General features: G+C 35.9%; 1 protein-coding gene across 1 annotated transcript in view; it reads right to left on the bottom strand.

Moving 5' to 3' along the window:
- Positions 1-3,134: 3,134 nt before the first annotated feature.
- LOC102594185 (phosphatidylinositol 4-kinase alpha 1) overlaps positions 3,135-25,798 on the bottom strand; it is a 46,302-nt gene continuing 23,638 nt past the window's right edge. Inside the window, exons 18-26 of the mRNA XM_006362653.2 lie at positions 19,308-19,574; positions 18,736-18,813; positions 18,548-18,592; positions 17,888-18,060; positions 17,569-17,764; positions 14,698-14,838; positions 11,001-11,209; positions 3,718-3,879; positions 3,135-3,629 (exon numbers count right to left, since the gene is read on the bottom strand). Coding sequence (XP_006362715.1) covers positions 3,371-3,629; positions 3,718-3,879; positions 11,001-11,209; positions 14,698-14,838; positions 17,569-17,764; positions 17,888-18,060; positions 18,548-18,592; positions 18,736-18,813; positions 19,308-19,574 — 1,530 coding nt within the window. The 3' untranslated portion in view covers positions 3,135-3,370. The remainder of the gene's footprint in view (positions 3,630-3,717; positions 3,880-11,000; positions 11,210-14,697; positions 14,839-17,568; positions 17,765-17,887; positions 18,061-18,547; positions 18,593-18,735; positions 18,814-19,307; positions 19,575-25,798) is intronic.

Raw genomic sequence — 25,798 nt, 5'->3', positions numbered from 1 at the left:
TGAACAATACCCTTGATATGATAAATTACCTGTCTACTGCCCGACTACCATTTTGGTGAGGTTAAGTAGCAAAAATGTATTAATTAACTATTAATACTAGTTTTACTTATTTCATGATTAATAATCTAAAAGGAAGGAGGTTAATTCATTGTAATATCTGAGTTGTACAACAAGGTACGTAAGGCTATTTGATTTCATATTCTTTGGAATGAAAACTTACACTTGTGTAGTAACCAACGAAATAGCTTCCGAAGTGTTCCTCCTTGTAAAGGACATGTAGTCACAAAGTATGATCTCTAATGTAGCTAACGATCTTTTTCCCACTCCATCATGTGACAAAGTAATCCAATATGTGTTTACTATTAGAAGCTACATTTTTACTCTTCCAAGTACTATTATGAATAAAGGTGGTTTCCGACAACAATCTTTGTGATTTCTCCTCGTAATCAAATGGGTCCATTGTGTCATTTAAGCTATTAATTCATTGATGTTACATTTGCTCCTTGTTTCATTGTTACTGCCTCAAGTGCATATTCACATGTCTTCTACTACTGATCCATAATTTTGAAGCTAAAAATGATTAAGTCCACCAAAGTAACAATCTCAAAGATTACAGAACAACGTGGAGCAATCTGCATAGTTGCGGGTGGGGCAAAAGCCTACAGAATGATCCCATTTTTTGTATAAAGGTGGCAGCCCAGGGGCAAGAGCCAAGCATGGGTCGATCCCAAATGTATGTTTATGAGGACAACATCCTAGGTATTAAAATGCCTAGCATGGTCATTCTTTTTTACCACTGATCAGCTCGTCATTTGTATCACATGCCTTACAAAGATTATAAGCACATAAGAATAAAGAAAAGAATGTACTGTACATAATCCCAAAGAGTAAGCAAAGGTGGTCTTTCATTCTATACTATGCATTTATATATTGATTTCATTAAAACCCTTGCTTTACACATGCTACTGCCTTACATATATATTTAGTACATTCTTTCGTACAGACGCCTCTTATGACTGTGTTTCATTCCACAAGTATAGATACTCCAATTAGTAGACCTCCTCAGTAGGAGTGCATGACACTCAGCTGTTTTTAGTGAGCTCTAGGTTGATTCGGAGCTTTACCGAATTTTTACTAGATTCATTTTGGTATTGTATAGTAGTTAAGGGTAAGGCGGGGTTTGTCCCGACCTACTCTAAGTTAATCTATTTTATAGAGACTTTGTAAACTAATGTATAAAGTGGAGTTATGTTTGGCACCTTACAATTTTACCCTTAATTAGATAAGGGCCTTGTTTGGTTATCTTCTTTTGTGAATTCTTAGATTTAAGAGATGGTCACTTGCACACATAGCCTCTTTTCTCCATCCTCTTGACTTTGATAGACCTTCTACACATTGTATGTCTTTATTTGGTGTCCATCATACTCCTCTAAAGCTTTCAAGTGATTCATGCTATCGATGTCGTTATCAATTTACATCAATTCAAGCTCAAAGATCTCAACTTTTTGTTCGTTTTCATCAACTAATTCACAACAACTTAGTGACCCATTTGCAGCATTCAACTGCATTAATTTTGTATCTGATAAAAAAGGATAAAACATACTAGATTACCTTTAATCTTCTTATTGAGACCTAGTGTAAAATAGATTTCAATATATCCAAATAAAATGAAAGTCATAACCTGCGTAGTTTCTTTATCAGCCCTAAAGTAGAATCATATATGAATCGGTGCATCTGATATGTCATTCCATCCTTATTTTTAATGAAATATAGGAATTTTAAGACATTAGGTTTACGAAATCCTCCAATAATGCACACCTAATTAATGAGAATATGTTTGTTCTATAAAACATCAATCATGTAAGCACCTTTGATACCACAACTGTATGGGAATTCCTTTCCCTATCTCTTCTATATCCGGCCATTCATATGAAAACTTACGAACCACTGCATATTATAAGTTTTTGATAATATTCATAACTGCCACCATCCATTAGACCACTGGGACACTATCAATAAATTCAACTGGTCTCGATGGAATAGGAGCAATGTATGTTTGTTTGTTTGTGTAGGTATGATGATATTGTTACGTTTTTTTGGGTAATTAATCATATATGAATGTTAAGTTGTTCAAGCTATGCACATGTTTGGCATTACTCTTGACTTGGAATGATTTACAAAAAGACTATATATTATGAAATCTATCTCGTCATTTTATATACATTTCAAGGACACCAATAATCAAGAAAAGAGAGTGGTCAGCTTATACCATGCAATCTGTGAGATTGCCTATCATAGGGTAAATCCCTTTCTTCTACTTTGTGTCTTCGTATGTCAAATCTCAATATTTGATAATTGTGATACTCCTACTTCACTTGCAAATGTGTTTACAGTCAATTTTTAGGAAATTATTAAAATTTGCTACAAGAAAATATTTTCCAAGGACAAATTTTTCATCCAAAGAGGCGAAATGTCTTTCCTCACTTACAACTATGTTAACTTTTACCTTCACAATATTTACTCTCAACACTTGAGAGACATTTTATCAAACCTGAATCCACATTTTTTTGTCTCTAAAACAGTCAATTTGCTGATAATACTGTCAATCTTCACTCTTCAATATATATATATATATATATATATATATATATGCTTTTTCAAAAAATATTTCACTCAGCTAACCTAATACCAGAAAACATGTGTTATAGAAAAGTCATGTAGGTGGATGGAGTCTCAAATTCCCATTTCAATGGATCCACACAAGGAAGTTATTAGCGGGTGACTTTGCTCATACCAAATTCACTCATAATTGTCATTTGCAGGTCCATCAGTCAAGAATATACCTGAGATTTTTGTCACCATTAGGTTTAACTTTGATTAAACCCACTAGATACCTCCATCAATCAGGTAGCAGATGCTAGCCTAGAAAGCTGTACGTTGCATATGCCTTATGCTGAAGGGATGCTAAGATTGAAGCATACCACAAAAAAGTTGTAGTAGCAGCACGTCAATAAACAAGCTGTTGTATGTCGATTTATAGAGTTTTCACGGTGCCAATGTAATTAAACTGATTAAATTAGGATACTTACCTTTTCAAAATACCATCACGCTCAGCTATTGACACTTGTCTTTAGTTAACTTTTGCACGCTAATTAGTGTATAAATATTAAACCAAAAAAAAATCACAAGTAACTCTTCATTCAATCTTACAAAAGATGCACTTGCAGATTCACACTACTACCACCAACCCACCCACAGAAAAGAAAAAAGAATTACACCTATATGATACAGACATTTCCATTCTCATTACATTACAAGTGAACAGAATAGACAGTTTTTGTGAAACTCTGCAGCAATTCTCAGTACTCCCTCACTTTTCAATGCCCTGCTGCATATATTGTATCAAATCATAACCGGCAGTCGTCCACTTATTGTATGCATCACTACATGCACGAATCATGTAATTGGCTGCTTCACGCTCACTCATCTCAGGATGAAATCTCTTCCGAAGATTTCCTATAGGGTCACCCCTGCTAAAGCAAGGTAATCCACTATCTAGCATCATCAAAACTGTATTTATAATCCCATCCATGTAGCGACGTGCAGCGAGGTAACCCTTAACACACAAGCTGGAAAACAATCCATCCAGTCTTAGGATAAGAAAAAAGAAAATCATACCTAAAGAACAGTGCAAATGGCCCAAAGAAGACCACTGACCTTACAAACAGGTGCCATGTCTCACTTTTCATTGCTCCAGATGGGTCAATTAATTGGGTCATCTCATGACTCAGCTTGAAGTGAGCACTTTCAAATCGCATATTTCCACCAGGAGAAATTTCCAGGATAAAACCAAAGTCAATATGGACAAGCCTACCAGCACTGCAGAACAATGTGAAAGAGACATTCATAAGCTGAATCGATATTACCAGACCAGTAATGATAAGCTGGAAAAAATGTCTATTCGCTTCTTTTGGGTATCCAAAAGTATGTGTCTATATCATAAACTCCTCCACAAGAAAATCTGCACCACCCCATGTGGAAACATCACTTTCAAAAGGCATAACACAATAGACACTTTTAAGTTTGTCTCAACTTACAACTAAGTACTCCAATTTGAGGATGCACATCTAGACACCCCAACTCATCTCCATTGTGTCAGTTGAACACTCCAACTTACAAAATGATCATCTAGACACCTCCAAAATTTATGTGTTGCATCAGTGTTGGGAGTCCACTAGACACAGTCGGGACGAGTTGAGGTGCCTAGATGTGCATTCTTAAAGTTGGAGCGTTTAGTTGCCAGTTGAGGCCAAGTAAAGGTATCTATCAAAGTATTATGCCTTTAGATAAGAGGATTGTACAGCTATGAAGTGAAATTAATTCACATTATTTGGTCTTTGGTTTGTTAATAGACTCATTTAAAAACAGGTTTATTCAACAATCAAAGCAAGTTAGAGACACCATTAACCATCAATATATATAAAATACAAGGCTAGTTGAGCTTGCCTAATGACGCATAATGTTTCACGTGAGTCTCCTAGTAGACATTGCAAAATGCAAATATCACACAGCAAAGGCAAGTATATAACCAAATCTTTAGTATACAACTTAGAACTTCCAAGCACGATAGTTGCCTGTTGGTTGGATATTGCACATTATCTTAAATCATCAACAAATGTGTATCAGCAATCTTACAGTAGACAAATGTTTTGAGTTCCTATGCTTTCTTAATCTCAACCTTCATACAAATTTTCAAATAATATCCAAAATAGAACCAGACTTTTGGACACATCACTGACATGTAAGCTAGAATGCATAGTGAGGAAACTGTTGATTGTGTTAATTAATTAGCATGATTTTAGAAGACTTTATTTTTCTAACGTAGTTACAGGAATATAATATTCCCTTTGATTGTAATCTTTTGTCTTTTTCTAATTAGTTATAGGATTCATTGTATAAAAATTCCTTCTCATGGGATGTAAGATACACAAAAATACAAGAATCATAAAGTCCCAGCAAAGCTACTTATCAATGATTTATAGATTCCAAAAAAAGATAACAGAAATAGAAGAAGTCTTTCTTCTAAAAATCATCAAAGTAAGATCCATCCCAATTCTTGGTTTCTGATGTTGAACCCCACATTTTGTCGTCAGTTTGAAGACTTGGGCATGCAAGGGGGTGTTAATTGTCTCACATTAGTGGGATGTAAGTTTCTTGGTCTTGGGCAATCCCCACCTCATGAGCTATCTTTTGCGGTTGAGTTAGGACCAATGTCTATTTCAAGCATATTAGAAACTCTTGCTCTTTAAGTGATAATAAAAGTAGTACTTTTACAATTATTCATTTTGAAGTATGAGGATCCTACTCATATTGATATTTTGCTTGAAAATAGATGGTTTGTTACTTTTATTGATTGTTGTACTAGGATGACTTGGGGTGTATCTGCTAATGGTCAAAAGTGAGGTCTTCTGTCATTTCATAAGATAATTTGTACTCAATTTGATGTTAAGATTAAAATCTTGCAAACTAACAATGACACATGATACATGGATAAAAGATTTGGTGTTTATGTGAAATTCAATGAGATAATCCATCATACAAGTTGTCACTATACTAGTGCACAAAATGGAGTTGCTAAAAGAAAAAATCGGCATTTGTTTGAAGTGGCAAAATCTGTAATGTTTACCATGAATCTACCAAGATCCCATTCTAGTTATCGCCTATCTTATCAATAGCATGAAACTTAAAACCCTCCATTTTCAGATATCTCTAGAGGCTTTAAAGGATGTGAACATATATAACAGAACTACGGAAGAGGGACAAAGTACCCCTAACGTATGGAAAATGGTTCACTGATACCCTCCATCCAACTATTGGTCTAAAAATACTCCCAACCTATTTTATTTTATTTTGCTCAAGGATTACCCCTCAAACTAACACCCTAAACTTGATGGTCTTTTCCTATTTAAAAAAGGCACATGACTTATTATGATGGGCCACATATATTATTTAATTTTAAAATTAAAGTCGCCCACTTTGAAATCCAACCCATTGATATGATGATGTTTAAGAGATGTATATACATCCATATACACTGCTGTATAATATTTATACAATGTACGAGTTCATCTTCCTCAAAAAATTGAATGTTTTTTTCAATTTCGACAACTCAAATCTCCTCTAAACATTTCAAAAGTTTACATATGAGTTCCTCTCGATGTTTCGAGTCTTTTGAATATTATTCACTCAAAACAATTCACATTCAGGTCAAATTTAAAAATGAAAGCTTCAAAGCTCTTCAATGGCAGATTACAATGGACATCAACTCAAATCTTCCTCTAAACGGTTCAAATTTTATATATGAGGTTCTATTAATGTTTCAATTCTTTTGATATACTATTCACTCGAAACGATTCACATTTCTGGTAAGTCAAATTTTAAAATTTAGGACAGTGTTGGACAAGAATGATAAAGGGGGGTTTTGCTCAAAATTGATTCTTGTTTGTTCTTCTTGTTTTGCTGCAAGTATTGTTTAAGTCGAAACTTTATGATGAAATTACCAAGAAAGGCGTAAAAGAAATTAAACAAAGAACAAAGGAAAACAATGGAGAAAATAAGAAAACAGAGAAGAATGATGCAGAAAACAAAGAGGAAAATAAGATTACATGGCTATATCTATTAATAAAGTACTCCCTCTGTCCCATTTTATGTGTCATCCTTTCCTTTTGAGTCTGCCCCGAAAAGAATCTCACCTTACTATAATTAGAAACAATTTCGCTTTAAAATTCCTCTTATACCCCTAATGAAATCCCAGCCACACAAATATCTAAGGATTGGTTTAGACCACAAGTTTCAAAAGTCTTCCTTTCTTTATTAAACACCGTGCCAAGTCAAAGGGTGTCACACAAAATGGGGCAGAGGGAGTAATAATTAGACCATTTTTTGTTATAACAATGACTGAAGGGTCATTTTATTTAATTTTCCCTTGTTTAAATGAAAAGGGCCCAGAATTTAATTTAAACAGTGGGGCTGGTCCAAAGGTCCTAAACAAAAGCCCACTTTGTTTACTTAGAGGGTGTTTGGATTGACTTAAAAGTTGGTTAAATCTACTTTAAGTCAGTTTTTGACTTCTGGAAGTGTTTGGCAAATGTAAAAATAACTTATAATAAGTCAAAAATGACTTAAAATAAGTTAGGAAGTGTTTGGCAAGGTTAAAAATAAGTTTAAAATGATTTAAAATAAGTTAAAAATCAAAAGTAGGCCTCCCCTTACTTTTTATTTTTTGACTTAAAAGTCATTTAAGTTTGACTTTTTATTTTTGACTTAAAAGCTACTTTATTTAAAGCCAATCCAGCCGGGCTCTTACCCTTTCACCAACTTTGTGCACGGATTGCCCCTATTTTGAGGCGGTTTTTAAATTTTATCCCTCAAATCGATGGTCTTTAATTTTTGACTTTGTTTCTCATTTTATGAAAAATTATTGGCCAAAGTACCCTTAACTATAACCTAATTTCGCAAGGCAAAAGTTTTAAAAACTTTAGCCTGGTATGATAAAGATTTAGAGAACTTAACCTCTATCAGCATAAGCTCGTATGAATAAGTTATGCTTTGTAAGGCATAGCTTGTGTCTTGTGATTTTTTTTCAAAAGTTTAGAGAATCTTTGCCATGTCGAGCAAAGGTTTAGAGAACTTAGCCTCTATCAGCAATTCAGCATAAGTTTGTATGAATAAGTTATGTCTTATAAGGGATAACTTGTGCCTTGGGAATTTCGTTTCGCGATTTTTTTGCAAAAGTTTAGAGAACCTTTGTCTTGTTTAAAGAATGGAGGCCTGGTCATAGATTTGCTGAAAAACTGAAGATGCTAAAAGGGAAACTGAAAGAATGGGAGTAACAACAACAGGGGAATTGGAAACTCAGAAAGGAAGATATTCACATCTTACATTCCAAAGACCTCTCACCGAGGTTGACCTTTAGTAAAAATCCAATTTAGCCATGGATTTTGAGGAAGTTGTTAAAAATGAAGAGAGAGCCTGGAAACAAAGGTCCAGAACATAATGGTTGAATAATGTTGACAAGAATACCAAATACTTCCATAGAATGGCAACAGCTCACAAAAGGTTCAACTCAATAGACTCCCTGGAAGTAGATGGAAGTACAATCTTTGACTCAGGAGTTATTAAGGAGGCAATCCAGAAAGTCTATAAAAAGTTTTATATGGAACTGACAACTGGAGGCCTGACCTTCAGCTCCATGAGGCTTCAGTCATCTCCAATAAAATGCAGATTTGGTTACAAGAAGAATTTGAGGAGGAAGAAATATCGGAATGCATCAGACTCTGTGGCATGGAGACAGCACATGGTCCTGAAGGTTTGTCAATGAGCTTCTATCACACCTTCTGGGATCTTTGAAAGGAAGACATCAAGAATACTGTCCAATACTTTCACACCAACCATGTACTTGAGAAAGGCTTCAATGCCACCTAGGCACCTACATTGCTCTTATTCCTAAGAAATAGGATCTTCTGAACTGAATGACTTCAGACCTATAAGTTTAATAGGGGGAGCGTACATAATCATTGCAAAGTTGCTTGCAAAAAGATTGGAAAAGGTGGTTCACAAGTTGATTAACAAATAACAGATGGCCTTTATCAAAGAGGGGCAGATTATGGATGTGGAACTTATAGCCAATGAATGTGTGGATTCAAGGTTGAGAGGTAAGGACCCTGGAGTTATGTGCAAGATATTGAGAAGGCCTTTGATCATGTAAATCAAAAGTTCCAATTGAACATCCTCAAGCAAAAGGGTTTTGGTGACAAATGAATCAGCTGGATTGATTTGTATAAATACTATCAGTTTCACTGTCCTTTAATATGGAGAACCTGTTAGTTTTTTTCCCACTTAATGCAGGGTGACCCATTATCTCCTTTTCTATTCATAATGGTCATGGAAGGATTTGACAGTATGGTGAGAATTGCAATCCAAAACAGATGGGTCAGAGGCTTCAAAATTGGCGACAGGAGTAAAATTAAGGAGATTTGTCATTTACTCTATGCAGATGACATAGTGATTTTTTGTGAGCCCAAGTATGATCAAATCAGATATATCAGGATGTTGCTATCAATTTTTGAAACCTTATCAGGATTGAGGGTAAATTGGGGGGAAAACAGCCTTTTCCCCATCCGGGCGGTCCCTCATATACAGGATTTGGCTACTATCCTCGGATGCAGAGTTGATAAAATGCCATCAACATACCTTAGCATGCCACTGGGAAGCAAGCACGTATTTACTGATCAAAAGGGGTGGAAGCAAAGAGCAAGATGAAATGGTGGAGGATAATTCCATCATGTATATGGTGGACAGTATGGAAAGAGAGAAATGGTAGATATTTTAACGATAAATCTAATTCCATTAAGAAAGTCAAATGGAATTGCATTGAATCTTTTTATTGTTGGTGTAAAGAACAAGATATAGAAGATACTGAGCAACTTGTAGTTCTATTAGGAGCTTTGCAAATATTTACTCTTCTTTTTGGAGGTTTCCAACATACCCTTAATACTGAGGAATACAACATTACCAATTTTCAGAAAAAACATATAAGAATTATTTTGAGAAAATACGACACATGTATAGGCAGGTATACTTTGTTGTGCATATTTATCTCCACTTAGCTCATGCATGTGAACTGTTGAAAGATTTTAGAACATTTTTACCATGCATGACGATATTTTAGAGGCTTTCTGCATCTTAAGTAACACCAAACTTGACTTAGGGGTTGTTTGGTTTGAAGACAAATTATGTTGAGATTAGTTATGTTGGGATAATGTATGATGAAATTAGTTATGTTGAGATTATTTTTTATTGATTGTTTGGTTTGTCATATTCAAATAATAAGCATGGCATAATTTCTAAGGATAAGTTCTTTGTTTACAAAAATACCCTCCATTTTATTAGTTTTTTATACTTTCTTTGCACGCTTTAGTTATTCACTCTTAAAAACAAAATTTTCATCTTATTTAGCTTAAATATTTTTGTGTGTGCATTCTCATAATTATGCCGTGTGTTTTTAAATATAAAACATCCATCTTATTTAGCTTTAAAATGAAACATTCATCTTAAGTTTGTTACCGTAAAAGAGATTTTATTTCATTTAAGCAAATATCACTCGTATATTGTAAAATATTTTTTTTGACACTAGTAACATTTGTATTTCAGTCAGTACTACCTCAGTACTGAAAAACCATATTTACAAAAAAGAAGAAAAAGATTAGTCTTTCCAATGCTAAACCAGGAACTAGATGGACCCTAAAACAACTATGATTGACTCAGTCTCATTGGAGTAGACATTTATACACCAAAAATAGAACAACAAAATACATTTAAGCTTGACTTCCTGCAGGTTGTTGTCCCTATTTTCACATATATTGTAAAATATTAAAGCTATCTTCATTTAAATTGATATATAAAATATAAATTTCAAGTGATTAAAAAAATATTTAATTAAAAATATGTAATTCAATAGTGAAGTAAACATTTTAAGAGAAATAAAAATATAAATAAACATAAGATTAGTCAAATAAATTCAACGTATAATATATTCAGAAATAAAAATTATATTAGTATAGTTTAATTTTTTAATGGAGAAATATTTAATTATAAAAATAACGAGTAGTGAAGGTTGTGAATGTTATTATAAATGGTATTAAAAATTATTTGAATTTACATGTATGTAAAAGCGATGTATAAAAGAGGATTTAAGAAGGTGTTTTTGTTATTTTACATTTTTACCCCGAGATTAGCTATCCACACACAAGTAGGGATAACTTATCCCAGTCATATTATTAATCCTCGGACAAGTTATCCCACACTTTGCAACCAAACGTAAAATTGAGGGTACTGAAAACTTATCCCATGATTATTTTTCCTTATCCATCACACCTAACGGCCCCTTAGAGTGTAACTTCGCAGACAATGGTACTATGACAGAGGACAGAGGTAATTACCTGTCAATCAGAAGGTTCCCGTTATGTCTATCCTTAGGTTGAAGCAGCAAGCTAGCAACTGCATAACCTGCACTGCTTACGATGAAGTTCTCACGAGCAGCTTCAAAACCAGGAGAACCAACAGGTCCATAGTCCTGTTGGAAAATTTCATATAGACCACCATCAGTCGTCTCACCCATCTGACTTCTGCTCCGTGTGTTGGGTACGACCTGCAAAAGGGACAGATGTGAAAAGATTTTGGAGGTAAGAAGCCTGTCATGACCACATAAAACTAAGTGATCTCATCACCATTGTATACACATAATATCATCTTTCTTCTGTACTGTCAAGTAGAAGATACCACCATGTATCGCATGCTAGGTTCTCTCACCAAGAAAAAATCATATGTATACACAAAACAACTCTTTAATTATCATCCAATACAAAACAAATCACTGTGTTCATAATTGCTTAATGCATAAGAACCAAAAATCAATCGCTGAAAATATTCTATATATTACAAAGATAAATCCAAGATATGAGGGAACTAGAAGAAGATAGGAAAGCTTATGTTAAGCATTTGTTACGGCAACACAGTTCAGTAACCAATATTAGCCACTATCCTGTAGGTGAGCACAGCATCCCTTTAACAACCTACTGCATTCAAGCCTTCAATTATGCTATAAGATTCAGCAGACAGTTTAATTTTCCTCAATGCACTCTAAGGTGTCCCAACTGAATAAATAAATTTATCAGTTGTTACTTGTTACCACTAGAGCCCTCTAACTAACAACACAATATTACATGTGTGAGTAATTTGGCATATCAACCATGTATTGCTTTCTGGCCAGAGAATTGACAATTGCACTTATCGATAAACAAAAAGAGGATGACTTGGAGAAATCTGGGAATTTGTGCATAACGAATTTTAGGTCAAACTACTACCTTGGTCATTTTCAAATATTCAGACTCAATATTTTTTAGCGGATGACATGAAATGAAGATGCAACACAAAAGTAAAATAAGATGGCTGAAAAGGAGGAGTGTTCTGTAACATGAAGATACCTAACAAAGTGATAGGCACACTCTACATATCAGATGTAAGACTAGCAATATTAAATAGGACTAAATGTCAGGCATTCAAGGCCCAACACATCCAAAGGATGAATGCCATTAAAATGTGGATGTTAAGATGGATGTATGGACATACATTATTAGGCAGATTAGAATGATCAAATTCGAAGGAGACTGCAAGTTGCACATATAGAGGATAAACTACGAGAAGGTTGGTCTTGATCCATGTGCTTCATAGACCTCCATATGCATCAGTTAATGTGTGTAACATGATGATTGAAGACACTAAAAATGAACATGTGACCTAAAATCAAATGAAAGTAACCTGTATCAGAAAACCTACAATCTCAAGAATCAATGTGAACTTAGCACAAATTTTATATACACAATACCTACTACTTGAGATTAAAACTTAGTTGTTTGCAATGTGCTTTTTCTTACAGTAGGTCCAGTGTTTGTAATGTGCTTTTTCTTAGTCTGGTGACATATTTGTATGTCAATGCAGGGATAAACAAGGATAAGTGTGAGACCAAAAGAATCTGTGGTTTTCCTTAAGTGACAACTAATCTAGTATTGAAAGAAACTGTAACCAAACAAAGCAGGATGAATACAGAGAACTCAGAAATCCAGCCCCAATTAATTTGTGACTGGGAGCAAGACTACTGGCTTATCCATGAAAGACTAGAACCTCTGGCATTTCTATTTTTCATTTTAAGTGTCAACAAAAAAAATTCATACCTCAAACTCGACAAATCTGGCATATGTAGTTTTGAGTTAGTTTTTTATTTTTCTCATCATACATACTCCCTACAAGCTTCTTATATAAGTTGGGAGACTAAATAGCTCCTTAGACCAACGGTTATAGATACCAACAACATTAATTTTTCAACAACTTCCCTCCAACAGGTACAAAAGTTGTACTCTTCACTATGCAAAGTAAAAGCCACAGAAAATTTTAACTTGAATTTGTTTTCCTAAATGGTAGTACAACTGGATTCACATACTCTATTAGAGCCACAAAGCTACAAAATTTCAGCATATCCTTAATGTTTTGTTATTTCTCAATCTTTCGTCAGAAGTAGAAAAAACAAAAAAGGAGGTGGTTTGCTGGTTGTGTGTGTGGGAGGAAGCGGGGGTGCAAGCATTAGTGACTGCCTCCACGGTCACACGGAAACAGGAGGAGGGGGGGGGGGGGAGCCCAGTGCACAAAGTGCATTAGCAAGGTCCGAGGAAGGGCAATGTAGACAGCCTACCCTAATGCAAGCATTAGTGACTGCCTCCACGGTCACACGGAAACAGGAGGAGGGGGGGGGGGGGAGCCCAGTGCACAAAGTGCATTAGCAAGGTCCGAGGAAGGGCAATGTAGACAGCCTACCCTAATGCAAGCATTAGTGACTGCCTCCACAGCTTGAACCCGTGACCTATAGGTCACACGGAAACAACTTTACCGTTCCTCCATGGCTCCCCTCCTCTTTCGTCAGATGTATCTTGGGAAAAAAGAATGTTAGAGATCATTTTGAAAAAGTGCAGTTTGACATAAGAAGATGAACGAGGCATTTCGAAGGGAACTAATGACCGCAGGGTAGTTTGTTGGCCCATAAATTACAATACGAAAGGAGTCATAGGCAGGGCATAAGTCTGACAATGGAAGAGCTTAATCAATTTCTTATTCTCCTCTTTCAATTTATTCATAATTTTCCTAGAGTCTCCAAGTTTGTCTTGATATTTTCTATGTACTCCATAATCAGAACATTCCATGTTATGATCCCTCAAGGGACTATTCACAATCTGACTCCAGTAAAATAATCTTATCATACCAAAAGAGGGCCATGTGGTTAGCAATTGATTTGGGTAAACCTGGGGGGGGGGGGGGGGGGGAGCCCAGTGCACAAAGTGCATTAGCAAGGTCCGAGGAAGGGCAATGTAGACAGCCTACCCTAATGCAAGCATTAGTGACTGCCTCCACAGCTTGAACCCGTGACCTATAGGTCACACGGAAACAACTTTACCGTTCCTCCATGGCTCCCCTCCTCTTTCGTCAGATGTATCTTGGGAAAAAAGAATGTTAGAGATCATTTTGAAAAAGTGCAGTTTGACATAAGAAGATGAACGAGGCATTTCGAAGGGAACTAATGACCGCAGGGTAGTTTGTTGGCCCATAAATTACAATACGAAAGGAGTCATAGGCAGGGCATAAGTCTGACAATGGAAGAGCTTAATCAATTTCTTATTCTCCTCTTTCAATTTATTCATAATTTTCCTAGAGTCTCCAAGTTTGTCTTGATATTTTCTATGTACTCCATAATCAGAACATTCCATGTTATGATCCCTCAAGGGACTATTCACAATCTGACTCCAGTAAAATAATCTTATCATACCAAAAGAGGGCCATGTGGTTAGCAATTGATTTGGGTAAACCTTAGTTGCTTTTTTTCTTGGGTAAAACTTAGTTGATCGGTGATGGCTTGTTTTCATCTCCAAGTATCTTTTTTCTCCACTTCAATTGATTTCTATTTATATCAATTTCCATTTTCCTTTTTTTTTTTGATAAGTTATCAGTTCACAGAAATTTCACATATGAAAACTTCACTCTGAAAGCACATGAATCCATGAAACCATAAGCAGATGTCATACAAGGATTCACCTCAATTATTCCTCTTTCTGGGCCAGTTGGGAGAACTCCATAAGGAAATAAATAAAGACTAAGCCCAACAGCTTCAAAGATATCTTTCAAAAGTGAAATAACTTGTAAAGCAAGGACATCTTGTCGACAATCATCTCCAACCTATGCCAAAGAAAACAAAATTTAGCCATATGTAAAGTAGCATAAACAAGAAATGAACCAGTTAGCATACTGAATCTATGGAAAAAGTTGTAGATTCTTTTTTTCATAAAGTAAGAACTGGTGGTGTTCTACTTAACATACGTAAGTTTCTAGATTATATAGGTTACCCAATTTCACATGGTATCAGATCAAACATAAATCCTGGTTTCATGTTTAAAAGCCAATCGTCATTGAAATTCTTTTATGCATTTGGCCCAAAAAAAGAGAATCAGATGTACGCATGAAATAATAAAGGTGTCTTGTGTAAGAGCATTTAAAAAATTACATGAGATGATAAACATTTATAGAAAACTACTATTCCCACTGTTTCATTTATGTGAAGGTGTTTCATTAGTACTGATTTAAGAAAGAAAGACTTAAATTTGTGGTCTTACACGTGACATAACATTTCCATGGCTATAAGATCATTTCATTAGGGGTAAAATGAGAAGATTAAAGTTAAATTGTTTCTAAATATAGAACTACGCCCTTTTTGGAACAGACAAAGGAAAAGAGCATCACATAAAATAGAATAGAGAGAGTTGTACCAACAGCAAAGATGTCAATACTACATAGAGTCTGAATAAGCATGGGACGGCTTATTAATTGCATAAATTATTCAGGATTGTTGTTCCCATGTCAAGTTCATCTACTGACAGAGCTCAAAACTGAAGCTAATAATGACAAATTTTACATCCTATTCCTCAAAACTGAGGTATCAGTAACATAAGAAAAGTAATTTTATTTTTTTAAAATAAAGAAAAGTAACTACTTTTTCTTGAAACTGAAAGAAGAGTGAACAATTTTCCAAATCCTCTACAATAAATCAAATGGCATTGTTACTATACAGAGTTATTCTAAATTTAACTTCCTAAAATGGAAAACCTTAATTTATTTTTTATCATCATAAATGTGAAAGTTCTATTGGATTTACCACAATACTTGCGAATAAACATAAGAAGACTATTGTATTATCTAGCAGTGGTTGTAACATAAATAACACTATTCCAAATCTACATTGACCTTTAGTACTTCAAAATCTGTTCGCTTTTTCCCACAGGAATTTTTACTGAAGCCACAACACTTTCTTGAACTCATAACAACAAAATCATAGCAACCAGCTTTTTCTATGATCAGAGACTTAACATTAGATAGCTTTAAATACATCAGACATTTGACTTTATCCTTGTACACTCGCCTAACCATAAATTGTTGCAACCCACGAAACCTCAAAGGAACACACAAATTTAATAAGGTCAAAATTTTGGAGCATTCTTCTCTCGAGCTCCTTCCACCTGTATTACTTTTGCAGTTCATTTTCCTGAATTCTGCTAGAGCTGTTGATGTTGGCAGTATGGTAGCCATCAACTCAAAAAAAATCTGGAAGAGACATTTTATAGTTTGTCTGACTCTGCCAGAATTGGTAGTATGTTGTATGAAATTCTCCTTGGAGAAAGACCGGTTTCTGGAGTTAAAATTATCAAATATGTTTCGATATATCTGATTGTGCTTCATTTGTGTAAAAATAGGAATAGGAGCAGAATTTGTATTTAGCATCCTACATGGAGAAGGACTGGTATTAATATAGATAAACAATTCAATAATACTTTCCCAAGTCTTTATCTCTTACATGATATCAGAGCATTGATGAGAAACTCCGGGGGGGGGGGACTCAATCAGACAGATCACCGAGAGCATTTTCGGCGACTGTTAGAGCTGATTTGTGTCATCTTATGTTTTGTAGGTGTTGTGCGAAAACCAACACTAACACGAGTTTCCGAAAGCTCAGGCGACATCTAGCGAGATCTGGTAATGCGCACATGAAAGAGATTTTCCGGTCGATTATTTTGAGCTGTTCTTTTTCAATTGAAGTTTTCCAAGTCTTTCGAGCAGTTTCTACCAGATTTCTTCAGATTTTGATCGCCAGATTAGGGTTCTGTCACTGTCAGACTGGGTTTTTCCAGCGATATCTGCCTCTTCTGATGTGTTTCGAGTCACATTTTGCATCTTGCTATTTTGTTGTCATATTGTTCGTGCAATCCTACTTCAAAAACATTTCTTTTGAGCCGAGGGTCTATCGAAAACAATCTCTATCCCACAAAGATAGGGGTAAGGTTTGCATACATCCTACCCTCCCCAGACACCACTTGTGGGATTACACATGTATGTTGTTGTTGTTGTAACGCCATTATATACATTCTAAATACATATTGTTCCAAGGCTGAAAATAGACCCATTTCATCTTTCTAAGCCTCCAATGTGCCTAACCATCACTGTCATAGTACCCATTTGACCTAACAAATTTCTACCCCTTTTACCCCAATTGGTGATCTCTGACAACTATTCTTACATCAGTCATTGCAAAAGAGATGAAGAGAATATACTTAACATATAATAAAAAATGACCAGTCTATACTATAAGATAAAAGGTCATACTGAACATTTAACACAAATTAGAGTACGTACCTACTAATCATTAATTACCATCAAAGGGAACTAACTGAAAGAAGACTTCAAGAGAAGAAGAAATGCCTTTAATTTTAATTTATACTAGCTGCTAAACATAACGATCTGGTGGGGAGAACTAGTGGATAGAATGTACGACAATACACATATTTTTCGTTCGAAATGAAAATATATAAAAATCAAGATGACGATGGAAGGAAAATACACCTGTATCCCCCATCTTACCTTGAATATACAGGCTTGGGGTTTTATGTCATTTTGATCGCTGTCGTGATCTGCCACATCAAATGTGATCATAATAGGAACCTTGGCAGCTGATTGCAAGGGAATCCCACTATCAACCTGAATCCCTTTCACGATTTTATTAGGAGCAGTAGGTAGATACAGATCATCTCCTTGCATCTCAATTTTCTCAAGCTCCCTAGAAATCAAAATTTGAGGTTTATTTCGAGATACACAAGTGTCCAAAGGCACAACATTTAAGCATATTTACTAACAAATCAAAATATATATAATATTAAATCTTGGTGCACAATTTATTCACCTCCGAATACCAGCTCTTCGCTCCTCCTTGGGAAGTGGATAAAGTGCGCCAGATATAGACGTGACCTTGTCAAAGAAATCAAACTCTCTCCGAAACACATCACTAGCCTTTTCATTGAACCCATCAATTATTCGTTGCCTCACAAGAGGAAGTAGGGCCAAAAATGCAGCATGCTGAAGATAAAATATAAAAATATTAACAGTTATAAAGGGAAAATAGAAATTAAGAAAAAAATCTTTTTACCACTGTGTGACGTCGTGTAAGAATTTATCATGTGAAACAGCTACATGAAACACAATATTTGTTGCCTTCAGCAAATGTGGTACCGCGTCAACATAAGGTGACTGAGTGAATCACATGCCAACATGTGAGGGTTTCCGAGAGAGAGAGAAAGAATAGTAATAGTGAATCTTTCTCTCTCTCTCTCTCTCCAAGTCAAATTGGTTTAGAGGTATTACAGTGGTGTTAGTCAACAGCTAAACTAAAGGAAAAATTGTGTTTATTATCTGAAAATTTAAAGTTTGCAGCTTCCAAACAAATCTTCTTCAACATGGCCTTTGTGCACAGCATGCTTATGGAAGAGGGCCAGATAAGACTGTTGAGGTCAAGGTGCATTAGATGTTTTAATAGCAAGAGGTATCAGTTGAAAAAATTATCTACCTTTGCAGAAGAATCTTTCCCCGACTCTGGCTCACAAGTCTCACCCTGCAAGTGTTTTTCAGGTTAGTGGTTATCATAGAGAACTAAATCCTATATTCATGATAAAACAAGAGGAGACATATACTTTTATCATACAAAGACAGCCATCTTAAAACAGGAAAAAAAATACAAAAGCAAAAGCTTCCCACCTGCAGATTCCATATCAGAATATGAGCGAATATGTCACTCCTTTGAGTAGCTCTGAGCAAGTATCCTTCCACCAATTTCTGCATGAATTAAATTCATATGATTAGAGTCAATCATGCCTAGTATATGAAGGACGATTAAGCATCCTTTGCCATTGATGCACACAATGGATGGGAGTTCAGACACACAAGGTACTATGAAAACTACTTCGAGCTGAAAAGCCATAGTGATTTCTGCTGTTTAACTCTGTTCCATTTTTTGCAAACTTGGTACAATAAGAATCATTAACTTACTCTCCGTCATAACCATATAATATGTTGTTCAGGAAAGAACAATAATATCTAAAAACTGACAGGAATGCTAAATCCAAGGAATGCTAAAACCGTTGAAGATGCATCAACTACCAATAATACATCTCTTTGACTTGCTAGCCAGATGATTAAGAGCATCGAACAAATTCACAACAATAAAACTGTTGAAGATGCATTGACTTCCAATAATATATCTCTTTGACCTGCTAGCCGGATATTAAAAGCAATGAACAAATTCACAACAAAAAGTCCAGAAAACGCACCTCGTCATCATATCTCAGAGCCTGCACCAGTTGGGGCATGAAGAAGGTTACTCTTTGAGGAGGGTAAGACTCCAACACCCTTAGAACATAAGCCATGACACGTGGATGACCCTTGTATGCTGGTGTGAGAAACTCCAGTGCCTGTGTAATTGAGCAAGCAGCCCAGTGCGGCAATTGTTGTAGAAGTGTTGAATTTTCGTCAATGGCTTTAGGTGTAACAAAGTATGGCAAAGCTTCAGGTATATGACGTATCTCCAATATATGCAACTGTAATAGAAACAAGATAACCATTTTCATCAATCACAAAGATCAAGTGTTTGGATAAAAGGGAATGACTAGTAAGATTGTAAAACAGGCTAACTCAGAGAAATAGTGACAAGCCAGGATCTGTAAGGGAAAAATAAAAAAAATAATCAACCTTAAGCTGCATTGGAAGACCACAGGCATCTCAAAACAACAAACATTTCTGATCAGAAATATCTTCAGAAAGTAAAATCCTTATTTCTTAATTACTTTTCCAGGATTAGATTTGTTCATCAGTACCAGATAAAGTTACAGGGCCTAACACAATTATCGCAGTGAGGAGAACAACTGCCTACAGCTCCAAACAATTCTAAAAAACAGGTTACAGTTCAGCAAAATGAGCATGCAGTACTGAGAAATAAAGACAGCAAAAAACAACATACCCCGTGTAGTCCCACTAAGTGGGATCTAGGGACGGTAAAGTGTGCACAGACCTAACCCCTACCTTAGAGATAGAGAGGTGGTTTCCAATAAACCGTCGGCTTAAGGAAATATAGTCCAAAGCAGTCACAAAAAAGGAGCAACGGAAGTACATGAAACAACAGATAATAAGAAAAACAACCGATAGTAATAGAACAGAAACTACAACCAAAACAATGCAATAATCGTGGTACAAGAAACATCAGGTAGTAACAGAAGACAAGAAACTACAAGAGCAATACAACGGTTACTAATGTGAACGGACAGCAAAACAATGCACTGCTACCTACTAACAAGCAGGTAGCAACTTCAAAAAGAAACATATACTCTCAGGAGAATCATTCATCCGACAGTTTTTAGCTTATCACACATGTAAAACAGTTCTCACAATAGTCTGTACTATTTTGTTTTGAATCTCTGAAGAGGTTTGACTTTGAATTTGACTTCTTTTTTTTTTAAATGGAAGCTAAGGCAAAGATGGTCACTAGAACCAATAGAGAGAATTCAGGGAAATGTATGGTTCAAGCATACCATTGGAAGTAACATGTTTTCTGATTCGAAATCAGCCCAAAGAATATATTCAGCCGAGGCCAAATTTAGAAGCTTTGGAACTTGGAAGCAAATACACAAACTGAATCAATACTAAAACAACAAATAAGATAAGAAAAGGTGGATGTAGAAAGCACAGCAGGACATATTTTCAAGCATGTCTGAAAATTGTGGATGGATTTAGTGAATTTAAAAAGAATTGATTGGTTCAATTTTGTACAAGAGAATAGACTTGGAATTAAAGTGGTCAAGCTGTCCAAATCATCATTTCTTTCATTCAAAGAATTAGTGTTGTTAACTTTGTGGAGACTGCCTATACTAGTAGCTGGATTCTACCCAGCTTTTTTGTTAAGCAAACATTAGCATTAGAAGAAATAAACCCCAAGAAAAGGTGCCATCCCTAATAACATGTAAACAAACCCAAAGGTAAGAAAAAGGAACTAACTCTTAGTTCAATTTCTTCCCCAATTTTTTTTTTTTTTTGACAAGGTAACTAACAGTCTATAATTCATCAGCATAAGGTGTTGGAAGCAAAAATGGAGTGTTAACATCAGTGGATCCAAACCCAAAAACAATAAACTAGGACAGACCACCTAAGCCCAATATCATCTCATAAGGACCCTAGGATGTCCACAACAGAAATTGTATCATCTACATACTCTGATTTGCACCAATAACAGAACATAAGAATACAATTCATCTGAATCCTTTGTAAGGAACTACTAGTATCTTCAAAACATCTAGAATTCCTTTCCTTCCAAATTGTCCACCAAATTGCTTCAAGGAAAATTTTCCATCTATCTTTGTTTGTGCTGCTATTCCCCTCTGAGTTCCAGTTCATCAGTGCATCAGATGTTCTACCTGGCATTATCCACCTTATACCTCTAAAGCTTGTGAACAAATGCTTTAACAGGCTGATCATCTTGCAATGTAAAAGGAGATGGTTGATTGTCTCTAAATTTTGCACACAAATATAACATCTAGAGCGCAAATGAATTCCCCTTCTCCTTAGATTCTCCCAAGTTAAAACTGAGTCATTCACCACCAAACAAGTAAAATCGCCCACTTTATATGGAATTTTTACATCTCCATATTAATTTCCATGGCAGTAGATTCACCTGTGATCCCACTTTATTCAGGTCGTTTGTAAGCATAGCTTACTGTAATAAATGCCTTTACCATGAATAATCCACCTGAGTGTATCTTCCCCTAGCTGTACTTCATTGTATTGATCTGATGTCCCATAGAAATCTGCCAAAGTGTCTATTTCCCAGTCTTGCATCAGTCTTCTGAAAATCAAGATCCCTCACTGTGTGGACCAAACTTCCTTCGAGGTGGCACTTGCTGTTGGTTCAAGTTTAAAATGTTTTTTTATAGGAAGGTAATAATTGTATTTCTATAATAAAAACTTAGACACCCCAAAAAAAGTGCTAATTTGAGAGTTTTACAAAGAAAGTCAAAAGTACAAAAGACCACAGTCCAAACACCTATATTCTTATACATTGCCAATTAAATCAACTAAGTCACCTACTTCCCCCAATATACTTTGTTTACACCAAAAGTAGAACTGACTAGGGACAATTTATCCTAATTTTATGGATAGAATTTGTAGTGCCTTCAAAAAACTGGAATTCCTTTCTTTCCACACACTCCACCAGTTGCAAGCAGGGATGATCTTCCACCAATCCTCCTCCCCTCTTATGTACCCTACACTCCACCAGACCTCCTATTACTGGCGCCCACCCATGAAATTATTTTTCCAGTACCATCTCCCCTTCAAGATCTATTCAGCACTAATTTTAGATGCAAATTCAGAAAGGAATCTACCGTCCCCCATCTCATAAATATTCTTTCCATGTGTTTGAATCCAAGTTGCACTAGCCCATCTTCTAGTGTCTGATAGTCGTGGCTTCAGATTTATTCCCTGTTCCTAAGAAAAAGCCAACCAGACATCTATTCAGTACCCCTTTCTGTGGTGAATCCAGACATTCTTTGACGTGAATAACATTTCCTTCCTGTGAAAGCTGTCCACCAACCACTTCTTTATTGGACCATCTAGAGTTTCTGAGTGCATCTGCATAGGGAAGCTCTTTATCAGCCAATCTGGGTTCTCCTTCGTTAACTTGGTCGCTACTAAAGTTAATGAACCTACCGATCTTGTCGGCTATTGAATTTCATCCAGCATTGAAAGTAGTTTCTGGAATAATTAGAACAGCCCTCCTCCTTCCCCGAGTACTGACAATGCTGATGTAACGGCCAAAGTTGTTAAAGTTCCTTGCACAAAAAGTTTCAGAGAAATTGTCTCCTTTTTTCCACCTTCTAACACCATTTCCTCTGAACTTAAATGCCTCTCTCAGAATCTGAACAACCCATTCCAGGGTCTTCCTATTTTAAGGGATACCTTCTAAAGAAATTCCTACCTCTCTCAGTCCATTCAAACCAAGAATCTGTTGGGTTAGTGGATCTAACAATGTCATTAAACTTAAAACCAACCGCAAAATAAATGTGACTATACATATGAACAAAACTTGATGGAATGAAGGAGAACAAAATTTCCAGTGATCAAAAGGGCCACCAGAATCCAGACCCTGATTCAAAAAGTAACCTTTAGTGTATTACCTCAATACTAGTCGCCTGGGAGCATTTTTCTAGTCATACTGGGGATATAACTGCTTCAAGCTGCCATTTCCCAACCAGTAGTCTTCCCAAAACATTATCCTCCTACCATCCTTAACATTCAAACTGATCTTTTGTGCAAAACTGCAAATCCAGGCCAAAAATTCCTAATTGATCTCCACAAACTAGTTTTGTAGGTGCCGGTTACCCATTTGGTTTACCAAAATCCCTCCTTGTATTTTGCCATCACTACAGTAGCCCATAAAGTTTGATCCTCCTTTAGTAATCTCTAGAGCCATTTCTTCAGGAGACTTTTGTTTTGATTCCTCAAATTTCTCATTCCAAGACCACCTTGTTTTTTGTGAAGGATGAAAGTTTTTCTATTTAACCAGATGGATACATTTCCTCTCATTGTTTCCTTGCCATAAAAAGATCCTTCTGAGACTATCCAGTCTCTCCTCCACACTAATGGGAAGAGGGAACAAAGACATCAAATAAGTAGGTAGAGCATCTAATACAGAATTAATCATAACCAGCCTTCCTCCCAGAGATAAGTACTGAGATTTCCACTTAGCCAGTCTTTTTGACATCTTTTAGATACACAGTTGGAAAGCACCCCATTTCTCCACTCAAAATATCAGCCAGTTGTTGTAACCCTGTCACCTCATTTACTGGGAAGAGCTTACTTCTCCTCCAATTGATGTGGTGGCCAGAAATTGCTTCAAATAGGATAAGTATAACTCTCAAAGCCTTCATCTGTTCCTCTTTCCCAATATTTATTTTCCATTAACTCCTTTCTCATCATTGTTGGCCTTGCTTTCCAACCATCATAATTCAAACTCTTGTTCACTGTTTCCCCTCTTTCCTATCTGGTGGGATTTCTTGTGTTGGCTCGCAATCTCTTTGCTAATTCCTTCAGCTTGCATCAAGAACAACCTTACCTTTCTTGATAAGGAACAAAAGTTCTTACCTTTACATCCAAATTCCAAGATCCCATGATATGCTTAAGAACTTCATAAATCTTGTAGCTGTCATCGTGGTCAGGTATTACCTGTTGGACCCTTATTGCAATTTGGTTATCTGATGGGTTGAACAGTTTTATCAAGAACCTGCGATGCACTCTTGGTTATCTGTTCTCCAACAACATACCCAGTGTAATTCCACAAGTTGGGTTTGGAGGGTAGGATGTATGCAAACCTTACCCTACCTTTTGGGGTAGGGAGGTTGTTCCCGATAGACCCTCGGCTTGATAATCTGTTCTCAGCGACCAAATTTTGACTCATCATCCCTTGTTGCCATGCTTCAACCCCATCACCATATTCAATTTCCTACTCTTTTTCAGGATTGAGTCCTCATCTGAGAGTGTATGATAAACACCATGTTTTGAACTTAAAGCTTCTTCATGTATGAAAGATGTGTCCAAAGTACTATTGTTTTTCTACGTTTTCACATTAGGTCATGTCCCATGATCCATATAGAGATGGTCTGCTTGGTCAAGTTAAGGCACCGGATGCCGGTCTGCCAGACCAAAGTTTGGGGCGTGACAGTATAATCCCTTTCTCGTAAAGAATCCCTCTCCAAAACTAATTGAGCTTCTTGTCACCCAGATCACGGGTCCCCAATCATGGACATTTCAGCTATTTCGTGTAACTGTCGCTCCTTTATTTTTTTCCCTTGTGAGCAACCAAATATTTTTACTGAGGAAAGTCTGATCCAAGCAAGGACGATAAGAGGAAACAGAACTTGATGCAGAGGAAATTTTGAGGTCAGACATTTCTTATTTGTCTAAAATGCAAGGCATCTGAATCAATAACTGCAGCATTGTCATCATATCGTATTATCATCCCATTGTCATGTTTGAGTTCTTTACAAGTACGCATAATTACAGCGAACTTCTTGTTTCCAACGGTGAATCTATCAATATTTTATCAACCATTAACAAGTAAGCTTAATGTGCGCGGATTTGGTTATGGAGATGAAAAAAATACTTAAAGATCTATCAATACTTTGGGTCAACTTCAACTCTAGTCTTATCAAAGAAGAATTCATCAGCTCCTTGCTTTTTTTAAAAGGAGCAAAGTTACATAAATATTTTACAATTAGGCATCTTCGTCATGCTTAAACGAATAACGCTTAACTTACCAGGAGAAACATGATAACAAGGCATAACCAGCAACAATAAGTTGCAAGCACATTATACAGGAAACAACTTTCCTCCATCTTTTTGACAAAAAAAAAAGATGTTATATATACCTTACTAGGTAGTGTTCCCACAGTTCAAAAAAAAACACACAAATTTAGTCCATTTAAAGAACAGTCACCTTTCTTTAATTTCAGTCTTCGCTCAAAAGGAAAAGATAATCATATATCATATCATATCATATATCATATATATATTATATATATAAAAGAGAACCTTAGGCCCGCCTACGTGGCGCCACCACAAACCAGAATTCCCTTTTAATTTATTTATTTACAAAACTAGCCTTCCCCTTTCATTAAAAGTTGTGAAATTTATGAAAAGTTGTGACTTTTATGAAAAGTTGCGACTTCAATGAAGAGTTGCGACTTTTATGAAAAGTTGTGATTTTTATGAAAAGTTG

Source organism: Solanum tuberosum, unplaced genomic scaffold (assembly GCF_000226075.1).
Source record: "Solanum tuberosum cultivar DM 1-3 516 R44 unplaced genomic scaffold, SolTub_3.0 scf00399, whole genome shotgun sequence".
In the NCBI taxonomy this organism is placed as follows: Eukaryota; Viridiplantae; Streptophyta; class Magnoliopsida; order Solanales; family Solanaceae; genus Solanum; species Solanum tuberosum.
The sequence above is the reverse complement of the archived record's forward strand: the minus strand, read 5'-3'. Positions and strand labels throughout refer to the sequence as shown.